This window comes from Rissa tridactyla, chromosome 5 (genome assembly GCF_028500815.1).
Source record: "Rissa tridactyla isolate bRisTri1 chromosome 5, bRisTri1.patW.cur.20221130, whole genome shotgun sequence".
Taxonomy (NCBI): Eukaryota; Metazoa; Chordata; class Aves; order Charadriiformes; family Laridae; genus Rissa; species Rissa tridactyla.
Window position 1 is genome coordinate 45,908,284 of NC_071470.1, and position 16,519 is coordinate 45,924,802.

General features: G+C 40.0%; 1 protein-coding gene across 2 annotated transcripts; it reads left to right on the forward strand.

The window, feature by feature from the left end:
- The first annotated feature begins 265 nt into the window (after nucleotides 1-265).
- Nucleotides 266-16,425, forward strand: PPID (peptidylprolyl isomerase D). 2 transcript variants are annotated; one of them, XM_054201728.1, is made up of 10 exons: nucleotides 266-479; nucleotides 2,383-2,523; nucleotides 2,984-3,090; nucleotides 7,542-7,730; nucleotides 8,500-8,622; nucleotides 10,292-10,398; nucleotides 12,943-13,084; nucleotides 15,397-15,483; nucleotides 15,570-15,612; nucleotides 16,192-16,425. In XM_054201728.1, exons 1-10 carry the CDS (start codon nucleotides 395-397, stop codon nucleotides 16,278-16,280), a joined length of 1,113 nt encoding a protein of 370 aa, XP_054057703.1. In that variant the 5' UTR covers nucleotides 266-394; the 3' UTR covers nucleotides 16,281-16,425. The 2 variants fall into 2 exon arrangements, with proteins under 2 accessions (XP_054057703.1, XP_054057704.1); XM_054201729.1 differs by lacking the exon at nucleotides 15,397-15,483.
- Nucleotides 16,426-16,519: the final 94 nt, after the last annotated feature.

Sequence of the window (16,519 nt, forward strand, 5' to 3'; positions counted from 1 at the left end):
AAGAAATCTTTTTCCTTTGCAATTACCTCCAAGTCATTTAAGGCCGCCTGGAGGCCGGCCGCAGAGCCAGGCCTTTCCCGCAGCCATTTGCGGGGCCCCCCCTCCGCCCTGCGGTACCCCGCGCCCCGCCGGCCGCCGCCAGGGCCGGCCCTTCCGCACAGCGGTGCCGGGCCAGGCCGGGGCCACCGAGGGACGCCGCTCTCCGCGGCGGCCCGCCCCGCCATTAACTCGGGGGCCGGTTCCTCACTTCCCCCCTGTCCCGGCGGACGCGGCCCGCTCTGCCACCCGCCCGCCCCCGGCGGTGGGAGGAGCGGGGAGCTGCCCCGACCCCGCGGCGGCCGGAATCGTGGGCGGCCGAGCAGGCGGAGTCACCGCGGCGGCCGACAGCTGCGATATGTCGCACCCGTCCCCTCTCGCCCGGCCCAGCAAGCCCTGCAACCCCCGCGCCTTCTTCGATGTGGACATCGGGGGCGAGCGAGGTGGGGAGGGGGGCGGGAGGGGGCCATCGCGGCGGGGACCCGGGCGAGACCCGCGCGGTGGGGCCGGGACCGGGCCGGGGGGGCCGGGGCACCCCTGTGCGGGACGCGCCGGGCCCGGGCCGGGCTGTGCTGGGGGGAGCGGGCGGGAGCGGCGCGGCTTATGGCCGGGCCGGGCCGGGCCGGGCCGCGGGGCGGAATGTTCTCGACGGGGAGGGAGCGTTGGGCGCCGGTGGCGCCGCGCCGGGCGCTGTCCCCGCGGGCTGCCAGCACCCACGCCCCGCGCCGGAGGGGGAGAAACACGGGCCTCCTGTGGGGCGGGAGGAGCCTCCCCGCCGGGCCCTGCGCCCTCCCACAGAGGTTCCCGCGCCGGATGGAACAGGCCCGAGGAAGCGGAGGGGAAGGCAACATGGCTGCGTGTTCTGTCATGACCCTGTCCGCCGTGGCTTCCCAGCTGAGAGGGGTATTCGTGGGAGATGCAGGGGAGCATCACCGCCATGGGTGACCCCAGCGACCCGTCCCCGCATAGCCTCGCCCTACCGAGCACAGCCCGTGTGCCCCGCACCGTGTTTGTCCCTGGGGTGGCCGTGGCAGCGGTCTGCGCCTACACGCGTGCTGTCGGGGTGCCCAGCTCGGCCTTGATCACAGCGACCCACAGGCTGGTCAGGCTGCGTCTCCCGCCCTCAAGCCGTGACACCCCGCCATGTCCTGGGGACACGCCACATCATGTCAGGCCTCACTGGGCAGCCGGCCTGAGGGGCCCCGGGCGGTACTGGTCTGCCCGGGGAAAAGCGCGGCTGTCCCAGTCATCCTCTTGGCATCGCCTGTGTTGCCAGAGGTCATTCAACAATCTGGGCAGACGGTCAACATAGAAATAAGAAAACGACAACACGGAAGCTGGGTTAATACTTGAAAGCATAGGTTTTCAACATTTCCATAGACACTGCCTTTTTGTCAGGATATTGCCTCTCATTTATTCATTCTGCTACTCAAAAGAATAAAAGAAGAACATCTGCAAGATGATTTGCCTCTTACTGACTTTCAGTTGTCTAATTTGTTTTCATTCCTGTATTAATTAGAATTAATATATTTACATTTAGCTTCCGGTAGAGTTATGTTAACTAATTGACTGTGAGGCTGATGAGAAAACAGGAGCATCAGCTGATGGCAGCTGCTAGGAGTGAGAAATAGCTCCCTGAGAAGCCAGTTTGTAAGAAGATGAGAATTTGACACAGAATCCATTTATCGACTATTACAGGACCTGTTAGCTACTCAGGTTTCACTCCCTTTAGTTAAAACGTGTACGTTTTTTGATTTAACGATTGCTTGTAGCATCTGACTGTAAAGAGCCATTATTCATATGCACATGAAGTGTTGCACATGAAGTGTTACTGTGTCTTAGTAAAATTAGGGTTTAAGAAAATGAGGAGTAAGGTTGGTGTACATATTTGGCATAAGCTTTTTGATCAAATAAAAGTCTCCACAAAACAGCCTTTTAAAAAATTATATCTATTTTTGATTGAACAAGCTACATACGTATGTTAAAATAGACATGAAATAAGTATGATATTAAAATACATAATCTGGCTTTAATATATGTGTGTGTGATTTCCCGCATATATTTTTTTGCAGAAAACGCATTTTTGTTACTTTTTGGCAGAATCAGTCTTTATACCCCCTAAGTTATTCTCCATAGTGGAGTTCATTGTTGGTAATAACTTGGCTTAAAACCTAATGTAACTCATTCAGTGATTGCCATGGAACAATCCCCAAATGTAAATTTTATAGTAACCTACGTAAAAATAATCAAGTCTGAAACATTAATGTACTTTGCCCTGTAATGGCCACATCACCATAACAAGGACAGGACTTAAAAACAGGTCTCATTCTCTCTCTGTCATTTCAGTTGGACGCATTGTCTTTGAATTATTTGCTGACGTCGTACCTAAAACTGCTGAAAATTTCCGTGCGTTATGTACAGGAGAAAAAGGAACAGGGCCTACCACTGGAAAACCTCTCCATTATAAAGGATGTCCTTTCCACAGAAGTAAGTTCTATGAAATCCTATGTTTTCCTGTTGGTAACAGAAATCCTCCATTGTCGGTATTTGAAATAATGTTAAATAATATTTTGGAGCACTTCTTTAAGAAGTAACTTGACTGAAAGTAAGTGTTTGACTTTTTGATCCTCCCGATGACTAAATGTTTTTACTATGCATTGACAATAGTAAATTATAAATTTACTAGTAAGTTGGTAATAGTAAAACTAAACTAGTTTATTGTGAGTTGTGAATAGGTTGAAATGGATTTCAGGTAAAGGATTAAATATCAAGTGATGTCCACTTAACTGAAAAGGAGCACTTAGGGGAGACTTGATAAATAGAAGGTGGTTTTCGGTTTTATTTAGGCGCAGGTGCTGGTGACAGGGATATCTTTTCACCTCTGAATTGTTTTTCTTCATGCCTTTCCTGCCTTGCTGCTGTATTTTATAATTATTTTCTTTTACAGTTATTAAGGAATTTATGATCCAGGGTGGAGATTTCTCAAACCAAAATGGCACAGGTGGAGAAAGTATATATGGTGAAAAATTTGAAGATGAAAACTTTCATTATAAGGTACTCTATTGAAAATACTAATTGTATTCAATTTTTGAGGTTTCAGTGATTTTTATTTTTCTTCAAGTTCAGAATTAACCCTCTTTAGTTCAAGGTTAATGTATTTTTAAGCAGTGGAAAGAATGCAGCAAAAAAGCCCCAAACTAGTTTGTCCTTAAAGTCTTTGTTGAATACAGAACAAATACGGGTATGAATACATACAACATGAGGTCAACCTCATTAAGACAAAGATAACCATAGTTTAAATTTTCTTTTTAATTGCACCATCAGAAATTCATTCGAAACAGTTTTTTAGTTCTCATTGAAGTAGGGATACTATTTTAAGAATGGCAAACTTTGAAGAATATATAGTATGTTAACATTAAATCGATTTTATGCTTTTTTTTCCCATATACTAATAAAATTCATAAGATTAGATGTGAGAAATACCTTTCTTATTTAAGAAACGGGGAATCCATGGTAGACTGCAGGATTAATCCAAAGGAGAATTTAAAAGAAATCATTTTCCCCACTACAGTTATTTTTAATGATATGAGAAGTAAAACGCTGTTTATGAATGGCTTTTTTTCACCTAAGATGTTGGAAGAATGTGCTTTGAACAAAGCAAGCTTTTGAATATGCAAAGGTCTCAATTTGAGGATGTCATTTTAAGAGATGCTGGCTTTCTTGGCAGAAATTCCTACCCTTCCCATTATTCCCGCTCGTGTATCAGCTCCCTATTTCATCACTAGCAACCATCAGTGCAGTCCCACAAGCAGTTTTGTCAGCCCAGCTGTGGGAAGAGAGGAGGGAGCTGCGCTGCAAGAGTAGGAGATTCTAAAATGGTCTTTGTCCTCGAAATCAACATCTAGTAACACCAGGAAGACTGTAGGTGCACGTGATTTACACACACAACTTCACAAGTACAGTTCTTGGAACAACAGTTTTCTCAGAATGTGTCCTGTGTCTTGTCTTTTTTCTTTTGCAAAGGCATAACCTTCAAAACGTCCATTACTATTCTTCAGGCTTCTCTTTGTCATCAAAATCAAATACAGTTGATGCTTCCAGGGTCTGTCTTTTGGCATGAGATTGATTCTTTTTTATGCTTTTGAGGAAGAAATATTTGCCTTCTGTATTTTAATTTTTTTTAAAAGCATCTTAGTTCTACCTTTCTTTAAAAGTGGGTATTCCAGAAAGGGAAGACGACTGCTTTTCACCATACTCTACAGTAGGCGTGTGTACCTTAAGCCTGCAATTTATACAGTATTCTAAGATCTCCAAATTTAAGTATTACCTGTACACTGTGACTTACATTTTTTGGCTATCAGACTTTGCTATTCTGAAGAAAAGTGGCAACCATATTAATTGTTTTGAGTGCTCATCTATGTTCTCAGCTGTACATAAAGGGCTGTGTGTCTGGAAGAAATCCCCTGTGCTTGAACTATCAGTAATCACATCTTGAACTTGGGCGGGAGTACTCTCTGGAAACAAAAAAAATAAGGTGTTCCGCAAGTACCCCTTACAACAGTCAGGACACCCGCTGCTGTAGGTGTAACAATTCTCAGTACTGGCATTAACCGTTTTCATATCTTGTTATTATGTGATAGCATGTGAATGACTCCTCAACAACACTCGCTAAAAAACTTACAGACATTGTTGTCCTGTGGTTAAAACAAAGCCCTGACTGCAATGGTGCTTGACTCCGAACAGTATTTTCGGAAAAGAAAATACAGCAGTCCTCCACTAATCAGGCATTCAGAGTAATAGCTGGAAAGGTAGCTCCAGCATTCATCACAGAGTTAATTACAGTTGTGAGAGATGCTCTCTGAGGTCTGGCACTTGCTATGGTGGTGCCCATAGCACTGTTGCTTAAAGTTACTCTTCTGCATTGGTCCTTGTCACAGGATCTCTAGCTCCCTGAAGAAGGAGACTGTGTCATTGTGACTTTTTTGTTTGTACTGTCAAGTGAGATCTGGAGGCAATTATGAATGCAATGCAGGTGATCCCCATTTCTGTACTTCTCTGACTGCTCAGCTAATAGAAAAGTCAGCGTGCCAGGGATGAGCTGAAGAACTCCCTTGGATCTTGTACAGAGTCTGGGAGCTCAATTCCAATCATCGGTTGGCCACGTATGGTAGGATTTTAGTGGGAGTTAAGTGCCTATCACTGGATATTGCACTTAATCTAGCAATCCTGCAGAGTCCTCTGTCTGGGACAACAATGAGTTGTTGTTGTTGACACCTGAGGACACTGGAGCTACCTGTTTGTTCTTGTGTTGTTTGTATGGTTTCCTGTAAATTGCAATAAACTGCAAGACTTCGTCAGTAGTCAGCTTACGATGTCAGATCAATCCCACTAGGCTTTTTTTGGTGTCACTTCTCCAGCTAATGGCTGTACTGTTGTGGAACACCCAACTTACACAGTCCTCAAGCAGTGTTGTTACCATGGCATAGTTTTGCAAGACTTGAATCCATCAGAGAATCTGATTTTGTCCCGACTTTTTTACTCACTTTCTAAGCTTACAAAATGACAAGCAGAAACCACCATGGGAAAAACTATCTATCTATCTGCAGTGTTTTTCCAAACACTTCTGATAAGAAAATGCATGAGTGACCACAATTCTGTTTATATAATAGGGACTCTTATCATGGGTCTAATGTTGAGACTTGGTCCCAAATTAAATGGGGTTGCGTGTGAGTATCATCATCAGAGCCACCAGACTGCCATCCATAACTTTCCAACTTGTCCTCCAGATCTTTACAGATAAAAGGTAAACGTGCAGGTGTGAGGCAACACCAGAGCTTATTGTTACTTGTCTCTTTGTTTACGAACCATTGCTGTCTAGCATTAGCTGTAATTAAAAAAAAAAAAAGTAAGATTTACAGGTCTTACTCTGCCTCTTGGGCAGTGAATCGGTGACCAGCCTCCAATGTTACTTGCAAAAATCTCCCATGGGGGAACTCTTTCTGATTAACTTGTCAGCAACTACGATGCAAAATGTCAGGTGTTTGTTTTGGAGGCTGCACTCCTGCAGGCTTCCTACCAGACGCCTTCTCTTGCTGTGAAACACAGGCTTCCTCTGTGTCGTTTGCTATCTCTGATTCCCAGGATGAGTTTCAAGATTAGAAGACACAAAGCCAAGATTATTCCAGTAGCCTTCTGCTGGCTAGGTGCAATTCTAGCTCTCAGCTGTACAACCTTTTCCCAGAGTTCCTGAGCCAAATCCTGGTGTAAAGCTTCAGACTCTTTGTGCCTTATGACCAGATGAACACCTCAGTCCAGGAGTTCTCCCTACCACCATGGAAATCCAAACGCGTGGGAAAACAGTTTTCAAAACAACATGTTCTTCAAAGTAGTAGAGACTAGAGGAGCAAACCAGATGCTTAAATACAGCCATCTCAGACTGTTTTCTCAAACTAATCAACCTCCTGTCGAGATCAAGGTCTGCTTCACAGCAATTTCTGCTTCCATCTCCTCTATGCTGCTATACTTTTTTTTTTTGTCCTCAGCTCCTCCCCACAGTATCAGGTTTCTTAGGAATACTGCAGCTTGCATGCTTCAGTCACATACCAGGGTCTTGGTGTAACATACTGACTTGTGTTAAACAGAATTCCTTGCACTTAATAACCAGATCAACTTGGGGAGAATAGTAAGATCTTAATGACTGTGTCATGCCAGTTTAACAACAAGAGATTCACAACATATATGAAAAGTACATTTTTGCAGTACAAGTGAAAATTAAATAATCTGTGTGATGGAGCAAGATAATTCTTATTTCAGAGAAGGAAAAAGTACTTACGGGAAACAAGATAAACGGTATCTTCTCATGTGGGGCTGTTTTAATAAATTTTTGATAGTTTGTGGCCTGGTAGCGTAAGCCAAAATAATTAGGTGGTTAAAAATCCCAACAGAATAAAAACTGACTTTCTAGGAAAGTGAAGGTGTTAAAAAAAACCCACCGACTTTTAAATAATAAAGACCACAGTCCCCTAAACCCCATAGTTCTATGACATACATCGTGTGAGTAGCCCTTATAAAACTAACAGTACATACCCATCTTGACAGTTTAACATTAAAGTTGGTTGAAGTGGTGGTTTGCTTTGTTTCTTGAGGCCAGCGGTCTTGAATAATCCAGCGAGGAACTTCACAGATCTCTCAGGTGATCTGTCTAAACTCAGCAGCTGTGCAGGGAATTGAGAGTACAGGAAGCAGACAGGTGTTACAGCATCAGGTCCCACGTGTGGCTCTGCTGCTGGGCTGCTAGGTGGCAAGTAAAGATGCAGAGCTGGGCAATTTGCCCTCTTCAATCATGACAGGTAGAATTAGTTGTCAACTGTATGTAACTGTCTGGTTTACCAAGGTGTCATTGTGGCTGTCCTTGCTATATATATTAATAGCCTTACAGAATCTTAAGTATGGGTTTTATAACAGATCTTTTATGTGTTGGTTGTGATTTTTTTCCCCCAATGCAGCATGATAAACCAGGGCTGCTGAGCATGGCAAATGCAGGACCTGGTACTAATGGCTCTCAGTTCTTTATTACAACGGTGCCTACTTCTCACCTGGATGGGAAACATGTGGTGTTTGGCCAAGTGATCAAAGGAATGGGTGTAGTTAAAATACTAGAAAACGTTGAAGTAAATGGAGAAAATCCTGTTAAGGTAAGCAAAATCCAAAGCACTTTATGTTTATGTTTATTCTTCCATGATATCCTGTATATTAACTTCTTCTAAATGCTTGGTGTAACATTTAGAACTATTAAATGTTAACCAGTTATTTTTACTAACAGTGTTAATTTCCATTTTACTATCCTAATTAAGGGGCTTTTTGTTCTTTTGCTGTGAATTTCCACAAACAATTTATTCGACGCAGCTGTGAGGGTGGCAGCCTTTATCAGGGTGAAGGTGGAACTGCACAGTTAGAAGTGTAGGATGAGTGACGAAATTAAAAGGTGGCATTCACAACCCTACCTAAGTGATATGTAATTATTATGAATTTTAGGTCAGAAAAAACATTTTCTGGAAAAGCAATTGGTGTGTAGGTCATGTCAGTTTGTGGTGGTTTGAAAAATTAATACCTCTGTAACTTTAAAAGACTTACCAGTTTGAGAAAGAACCGTCTTCTCTAATGTAGTGGAAATTCCATGTCTTGTGTGTTGCTGCATCTCAGCTTGCTGCCAGTTCCTCTTCCAGCCTCTCCGTGGAGCATGGGTATGGTGTTCTTGGAATGCTGCTTCTCTGAAGGCAACACTTTCTGTGATAAAAGCCTTCCGATGAGGATTGGCTAATGATGTGATGGGTTTCTGAAATCAATGCACCCAAACAACAGATGAAAAAGAATTTTCACTGCACTCAGCATTCAGAAGTTGTGGCTTTTTTGGAGGAAATTGTCTTAATAAGCAATATTGCTATTTACATTTTATTTTTTCAGTTGTGCGTCATCGCAGAATGTGGAGAGCTAAAGGAAGGAGATGACTGGGGCATTGTTCCCCAGGATGGATCTGGAGATGCTTATCCAGATTTTCCTGAAGATTCAGATATAGACTTGAAAGATGTAAGTATTTTTCTTTTAAGGTATTTTACAGAATGCGAGACATGTAGGTAATCTGAGTTACATGGTGTCTGTGATGATGTTCACTAAGCCTTCTTTCTTAAGAATTGATCAAGATCCTGATTAAACGGTGACATTCAATTTTAGGAAAGAGAACACTGAGAGGGGATTGCAGTCTCTTTTTTTCAGTGCTAATTGCAGCTGATTTTTTTGCCCAGTAACTAAAAATACAAATACTTACAATTATTACACTTAATTTCTTTCTGTTCTTCATTTCTTTTTACTTTTCTTTTTGTGCTGTAGTGATAAATTGCAATTTCTAGAACTCCATCCAGCAGATGGCTAACTTAGCGTTTTACCTGCACCCTTTTTCTGTGCAACTTTTTAAATATCCACCCCTAAAAAGATTTTTTCTCACTTACTAGAAATAATAGAAGATCAGCCTTTTCAAAAGATTTTTACTACCCTAGAGCTAGTTGTTCTCAATTCCCAGTAGCTGTTTGCTTTTCAAGTTGTTCAGACTGAAGGAAGACCTGTTGTTGGGTTAGGAAGCGGACTGGTGAAAGCAGCTCTTCTGCAGGTTTTACTTTTATCATGCAAGTGAAATAGACAGGCGGCGTCAATCAAACAGTGTTTTGTGAGAGGGGAAAAAAAAGGCGGCTGCATGTGTAGATTCCAAATACAGAATTAGAATAGCAAAAAAAATTACAGCTAGAAATCCGAAACTCCTTGTATCTGGTTGTTGAGAAGCACTTCAGCTTGCGAAAATGTTTTTGGATAGCATTTGCTTTGGTTCAGAACTGAAGTTGGCAGGTGCTTGCCTCCTTTAACCTTAAACTTGTACATCTAAACTAACCAGAGAAACCACGGTGACATTGGTCTCAAACTGTGATCGGTTTTTTTCAAGGTCATTAATTCTAGTAGGGTAGAAGTGTAAACTGATAGTATTACCAATGGCAATACATACATTTGACAGAGCTTAAGACAACTGTGGTATAGACAGCAGTAATTATAAACTGTTTCTTGACACTGGAAAAGTAACTTAACACTTGAAATGTATGCCAGTCTGGAAACAGAAATGATGGATTTGATAAAAACAGGCAGTTGTTCTTTTTCTTCTTCCATGGATGTTTTAAGTGTTTTGAGAGAAGGAGAATTGTGTTGATAATGACTTCTAGTTTAAGAGCGTGCAGAGTTCAGGTTGACTAATACCATTTTGAGAAGGAGATGACAAAATTTTCTTAAGGATAAAGCAGTCTTGGTTGAATACGTTGATTGCTAACATGCCTTCTTTTCTATAAACAACAGGACCTTTATATATATATATAATAAACCTAAAGGTCAGCACCTTTATATATATATCTCTGTGGGTAGCAGCACTTAGGGGAAGAAGTTGAACTGCTGTGTTGTCTCTGGTATTTTCTCACCCTTTATACTGTAGAAAACTCATTAGGAATTTCATCTTTCAGACTGTTGTGTTACATGAAGTAGAGTATACTACAGGAGTGGTTTGAAGCTAGTATTTGTCTAAAATTGGAATATTTTTATTCTGAGATTTTATAATAATCTTTGAAAGAGGATGGACATGGGATCCTACTGTTAAACATTAAAGTAATTCAAGACTTCTTTCATAAGTACATTCATCCTTTATATTTTCCATCTATTTTATTAGGTTGACAAGATTGTGGCCATAGCAGAAGACATAAAGAATATAGGAAATACTTTCTTCAAATCGCAAAATTGGGCAGTGGCAGCTAAAAAGTATAGTAAAAGTTTACGGTAAGGCTATCATCATTCAATCAGGTAGTTCCTATAACCCAAATTAATACTGCTATCAAGCAATGATATGTGCATTTAAAAAGTGCCTGTTGCTGTGCTCTTTACTTTTTCTTTCTTTTTTTAAAAAAGAGCCCTCTGAATCTGGAAAACATCCGGTTGATTTTTAGCTAATTATTCAAGTAGGTCTTCTACTCATTGCTAGGTAAGAGCTATGGGCAGGAAGTATTGTTTGGAACAGACTAAATGCTCATTTTTTAATACTCTTGTTGTGCTGGTTCATAACTGGGAAGAAAAGCACAGTAGTATATACAGGGTAGTTAACGAACAGGGAAGGAGGGAGATATTTTTTCTCTGATTTCTAAAAACCAGTAGGTTTAGAAAATTGATAAGTTCAAGAGAGGGTGCCCCCAAATGTGACCCTTATGAATTCTTTTTTTTTTTTTTTTTTGAGGCTCCATACCATCATCCTGACTCCATGTATAATTCAGAGTTGCCTTCAAAATCATGGTTGTTCTGCTTTTGTTTCCATACTGCTCCTCTGTTCCTTTCTTCTTTTCATGCTTTTGACTTTATGTATATGAGCTTTTGCTAAAAACTTTTTTTTAAAGTTATATTTACCTTTATCCCCACCTTCTTAATGATCACTGGTTAACTATCAGTAACAACAATGAAAGAAAAATAATTCAGGCATATTTAATGCTTCAGCTGACTGGGTTTCAAACAAGTGATGTCTTTCTGAAGCATAAAAATTAATAATTACAGGTATTAAACCAAGATACAATGTCTCCCTTGCCCTTAAAAAGCCCATCATAGACCAACAAAAACCCAGACTCAGTAGGATTTCTGTGTAAACCTTTTAGAAATCATACAGAAAAAAGGCTGGAATGGATCTTTAAGGAACTGTGTGTTGTATCTGTCCATTTCCTGCCCCCATTCGTAGGTAAATATCAGGTATAACTGTGCCATCCCCTACAATTAATTGTCTTGCTCACTCCTAAGCACACCCAATGAAGGCTCTTCCAGTTTGAGCAGGGGTCTTCTATTTGGTGCTTATTTGTCCTTGTCAATGGAAAGGACAGTAACTTTTCTAGACTAAACAAACCTGATCGTTCAAGCTCTTCTTTATAGGTCGTAGTTTTGTGGACATGCCCTGTTGTTGTATCTTAAAATCTAATACTTTAGGTAAGATAGTGTACTTTAGCTGGCACTTTGCCAGAACTGACAGGAATAGAATAGCTCTTATCAGCTCCTATGTCTGAGGTACAACTCACCTAGCAATGTTGTTTTTTTCTTTTTACCAACGGTAACCATTATAACCTTCCATTCTTTTTCTTGGCTTATTGCTGCTTAACCAGTTTTTTCAATATGTAAGAATTGACACTTTTTTGACAAAAAAAAATGTATTACTTCCTAGTGTCTCCCTTGATATTCATCTTACTGGTTTCTTTGACTTGGAAACTCTAATTTGGTTTCCAAAATGGTTGCAGTCTTTCATGTTTTGGTGTAACTTATAAATATTAGAAGTATATTCTGTTTGTTTTGAACATAACACAGATTTGTATTATAACTCTCCTTAGCTTTTTACCATTTTCTCTCTCTTCTGGTTCTCATTTTTTGCATGATGCCCAGCAAGTGGAAAAATCACTGGGACTATGTCTAATTTACTTTTTAAGTATTACTTATTTCTGTGGTCCAAAGTTGTATACAAACCATGCAACACGCAAAGGACAGGGCATGCAAAAGTTAAATTTACATAGACACGGATCCGCAAAGACTGCATTGATCATGGCATGCTTAAAATGTATGCAAACACATGATTTTTATTTTTTAAGTAAAAGCCACAGAAGTTCTGTCAAGTAGGCCATTAAGAGAGTTAGAACTTTTATGTCCACAACAGACATTTGCCACTTGAAATAAAAAACCTGACAGCATTAGCACATTGTAAGTGAAGAAGAATGAGATACAATTTGCCTATGAAACAGAGATGCAGTAAATGATGTGGCTTAGTCCTGAACCAATGTCAGTTCTGAAGTTCAGGAAAAAGTTCATGAAGAAAGACAGCAGAAAGAAGGAGGAGTTACTAATGCCCCTTTACAAAGTCAAGTTAGCTTCAGCTTTTAGCTGTAAATGCCTAAATTAATTAAAATATTGCTGAGGGAATTGAAGAAGATATGAAGATTCCCATGAATGTAGAAGGTGCAGTGATGGTGTCAGCTTTTTGCCACTGATGAGCAACATGTTTTTTGAGAATACATGGTCATTGAGATAAATTCTAATGGTTTCATGCAATCTAGAATAGTCTTAAGAAAAAGAATGCTGTTAGTACACAGGAGGGATAGGAGTTACAGGAAAACATTTGCCAGTGAGTTCATCTTTTTGTCAGGGTAGGTCTTATCTATTTGATTTAATATATATTTGTAACAGTGGAATTGAAACTGCTTTAAAAATAGCAGTTTGGAGAGGCCAGTTCACAGATAGCTAAGGGAGAACAAAAGGGAAGTTGCAACACTAATACACGCTCTTCGTACATCTGTTTTTCGGCAGGTATGTAGAAGCTTCTGAAGCAGTGGCAGAGGAGGCAGACAAACCAAAGTTAAAGACTGTTGCTTTGACCTGCGTTTTAAACATTGGCGCTTGTAAACTAAAACTGTCGGATTGGCAGGGAGCCATTGAAAGTTGTTCAGAGGTAAATTTTATGCTTAATATTTTGATTAACAATTGGCCTTCATAGAAAACGGAGACTGAAATGACAAAGTTTTAAGAGTTTTCTAACAAGCTTATGATTTGAAAGTAAACAAAGTAGAAGGCTGATAGTGAAGTTATTACTAACTTTCCAGTGTGTTATGTGGCTTTTTTTTTTTTTTAAAGATTTTGAAATGGAAACTACGCATTAGAAACAAACGATTAAGGGCTGTCGCTTACTGACAGAAGTGGCGCACACTGTCACTGTCAGTTTTGTTTCCTCAGAGCAGAGCTAATTTTTCTATTACAAACAGTTAAACTGTCTTCAGTGAAGGAGGAGTGCTTTTCTCTGGAAGACCAGTATGAGCAAAACGTTTTACTTGCCTTTAGGTTTGATGGTCTTGCATTTTATTCATAGAAGTGACTTTTCTAACTAAAGCCCTTTCAGGTAGGCTCAGTGGTGAAATGAAGCCAGTGAACAGGAAGAAAGAAGGAAGGAAACAATAAATACAGAAATAACTGAAAAATAATAGAATTAAAGAAAAAAAAAAGGAACAGTGACATAGATATACTGACAGAATTTGAGGAAACTTTATATAATTCAGTAAAACTCGGAAATTTTGAAGGAAACAGAGTAAAGAATGGTCTTATCTGTCAGCAGAGGATCCTGAGCAGCATCTCCTAGGGCTTCGTGCCGAAAGCGGGAGTCTCAGCTGATCTTTGCGTGAGGGGTCTTTGGAGAGCTGGCTCGCTTTCTAGCCTGCTGACGGCATTACTGCATGAAAAACTTTCATAAACCTATCGTCAGAATGGACAAATGGGGAGAGAAAAAGAATACAAAAACTCTGTAATGTGATATCTGTCATCTAGAAACAGGTAGAAATTGAAACAGCATTTAAGTGTTACAGATATAAATTACTAATCATAATACTTGCCATTGAGGAAAAAAAACCCAACTACTTCCTTTTTTTTTTTTTTTAAAGATCACAGGATTATTAGATAAAGGCAACTCCATAGCTGTAACAGACTTCAGTAATGTATTTAGCTTATGCCTTAATCACAACTGTTAAACGGTCTATCAGTGCTTTAATCAGAACACCAGTTTCCTAAGATTAACTAGTAGAGTTCAAACTAATTGTTAATAAGAAACTATACATTTTTGCTTTTATGATTTCCTAAAGGCCAAAGGTGTTTTAAATTAACAATCTGTAATACATGCATTATTTGGTGTAAAAAGGAATTACAAACGGCTGAACCTGTTCAAACAAACTTTGCTTTAAAATAGCTGTAAGCACAATGGTCGAGCTAAAAATAAGGAATGCTACCGGTGTGTGCGCAACAGGGACACCTAATTTTCTAATTCTTGACAGAGAAGAGGCTCTAGGCTTTAGAGCAGACAGATCAGGATGAATGCCCAGAGTAGGACTTCCCTTATATGAACAGCCAAATGTGAAGTGATTTAAAAAAATATGGATGCATTGTCTAATGTCTGTAATTCTTAATTAATGAACTAAAGTTAATAAATGAAATTAATAAAGCCACACGTTCGTGCAAAGAGATTTCCTCTAATCACTGAGGAACCATATTCTTTAATAATAAAGGGCACACTACAGAACTATCTGCAGTAAGAAAAAAGAATGTGAACTTCACAGACAAGAAAGCAAAACACCTAGCTAGCCAAATTAACTGAGGTACTGCAACTAAATAATTTAAGTAATCAAATAGTGGAACAATCTCTTTGCCCATCCATTTTATTTCCTATTTTGATACTGTCATATTAGAGCTGGCATATACACATTAGTGAAACCATTCAGCTGAAAAAAGACATAACGACTGGTACCTGGCAAGGTTCCTGAAGCGTGAGATGGATTGCCTGCATGTATCTTTCTAGCCTACAGTGAAAAAAAGCTTTACAGGAAATCTGCCTGTTTTCTTTATGATGCCATTTGAGGGGTTTCTTTGGTGTGAAGGAGCTGCAATAGAGAGTTGTACTATGAGAATCAAGGTTAGGATAGTTTGAACTGCAGCAAGACCTTTACCTTGACATAGATAGACAGACAGACAGACAGAGGTTCCATTTTATCTTCACATATGCTCATCCTTCACAAAAGACCACTTCTGGTGCAGTGATATTAAAACTGATTAGCTAGCTATTCAGTGTGCTACACTATACTGTTCCTTTTTACACAGTTAATGTTTTGACAGCTTACCCTCAAACCAACTGGGGAGATTGCTGGTGTGAACTGTGCCATTTGTGGAGATGGGAGGCTGTGAAGTATATCAAATGTTAATGTGACAGTTTTATTAAATTTACAGGCTCTTAAAATAGATCCAGCAAATACTAAAGCTCTCTACAGACGGGCTCAAGGATGGCAGGGAATAAAAGATCTCGATCAGGCATTGGTAATGATCACATTATTTAATATTTTTTTTTTTTTAAATCTGAACAGTTAATCAGAACATTAATTTATATTTCTCTTTTATTTAAGGCTGATCTTAAAAAGGCTCATGAAATAGCCCCTGAAGACAAAGGTAAAATAAAGCTGTTTCTTAATAATTTTTTTTTTATTATTATAATCTAACAAAGTAACCAGGAGAGTATTTAGTAGGAAATCTTACCAGTGCGATGCCTAAACCGCCGGCTTCTAACAGCTTAAACACTGATGTGCAGAGCCCACTAAGGTGGAAAAACCTGTTTTCATACAGCAGTGATGCTTCTGTCGCGCTGGGAAACCTGCTTCTGGAGGTCAGCCTCTTGAACCATCTCCCTCTCTCACAGGGGCCTTACTAACTTTCTTCATTTCCTGTTCTAATTGGATAAGATTTTTAACTCATAAATTCTGTGTTGGCACCAATACTATGCTTGCTACACCCTCCTCTACCTGATGAAACCCTCCTCTTACCAGGTGAAACAGAGTAAAGGACAAGGTATCTGTCCCTTAGATTATTTAATTAATTAGATGATTAATTAATTTAATTAGACGATTAAACGCAGTTCTATTAAATGAAATAACCTGGCAAGTTGCAGCAGCGTTACCTGGTCTTGACATATTAGGAGACCTAACATGGAGAGATTACAATAACTTTATCATGGATTTTCTTTTTATGCAGCTATCCAGACGGAAACACTCAGAATCAAGCAGAAGATAAAAGCGCAAAAGGAGAAAGAGAAGGCAGCTTATGCTAAAATGTTTGCTTGATTTTTTTTTTTCTAAACTTTTAAATCTATGCACTAACTCATGGAAAAGGATAAAGGGAGCTGCTTCTTTCGTTTGCCCTGTACTGCAGTTTTCAGTGTTTACAACTCAAAAGTCTAATAATAAAGACAAACTGTTCAAAGGTGAAGTGGTTTTCTATTTATTTTTTTTTAAGCTGTAATAACTTGTGTTTTTTCACTCAGGTGTGTTTCTGATGTGTAAATCAGTAGTAGTTAGTGCTT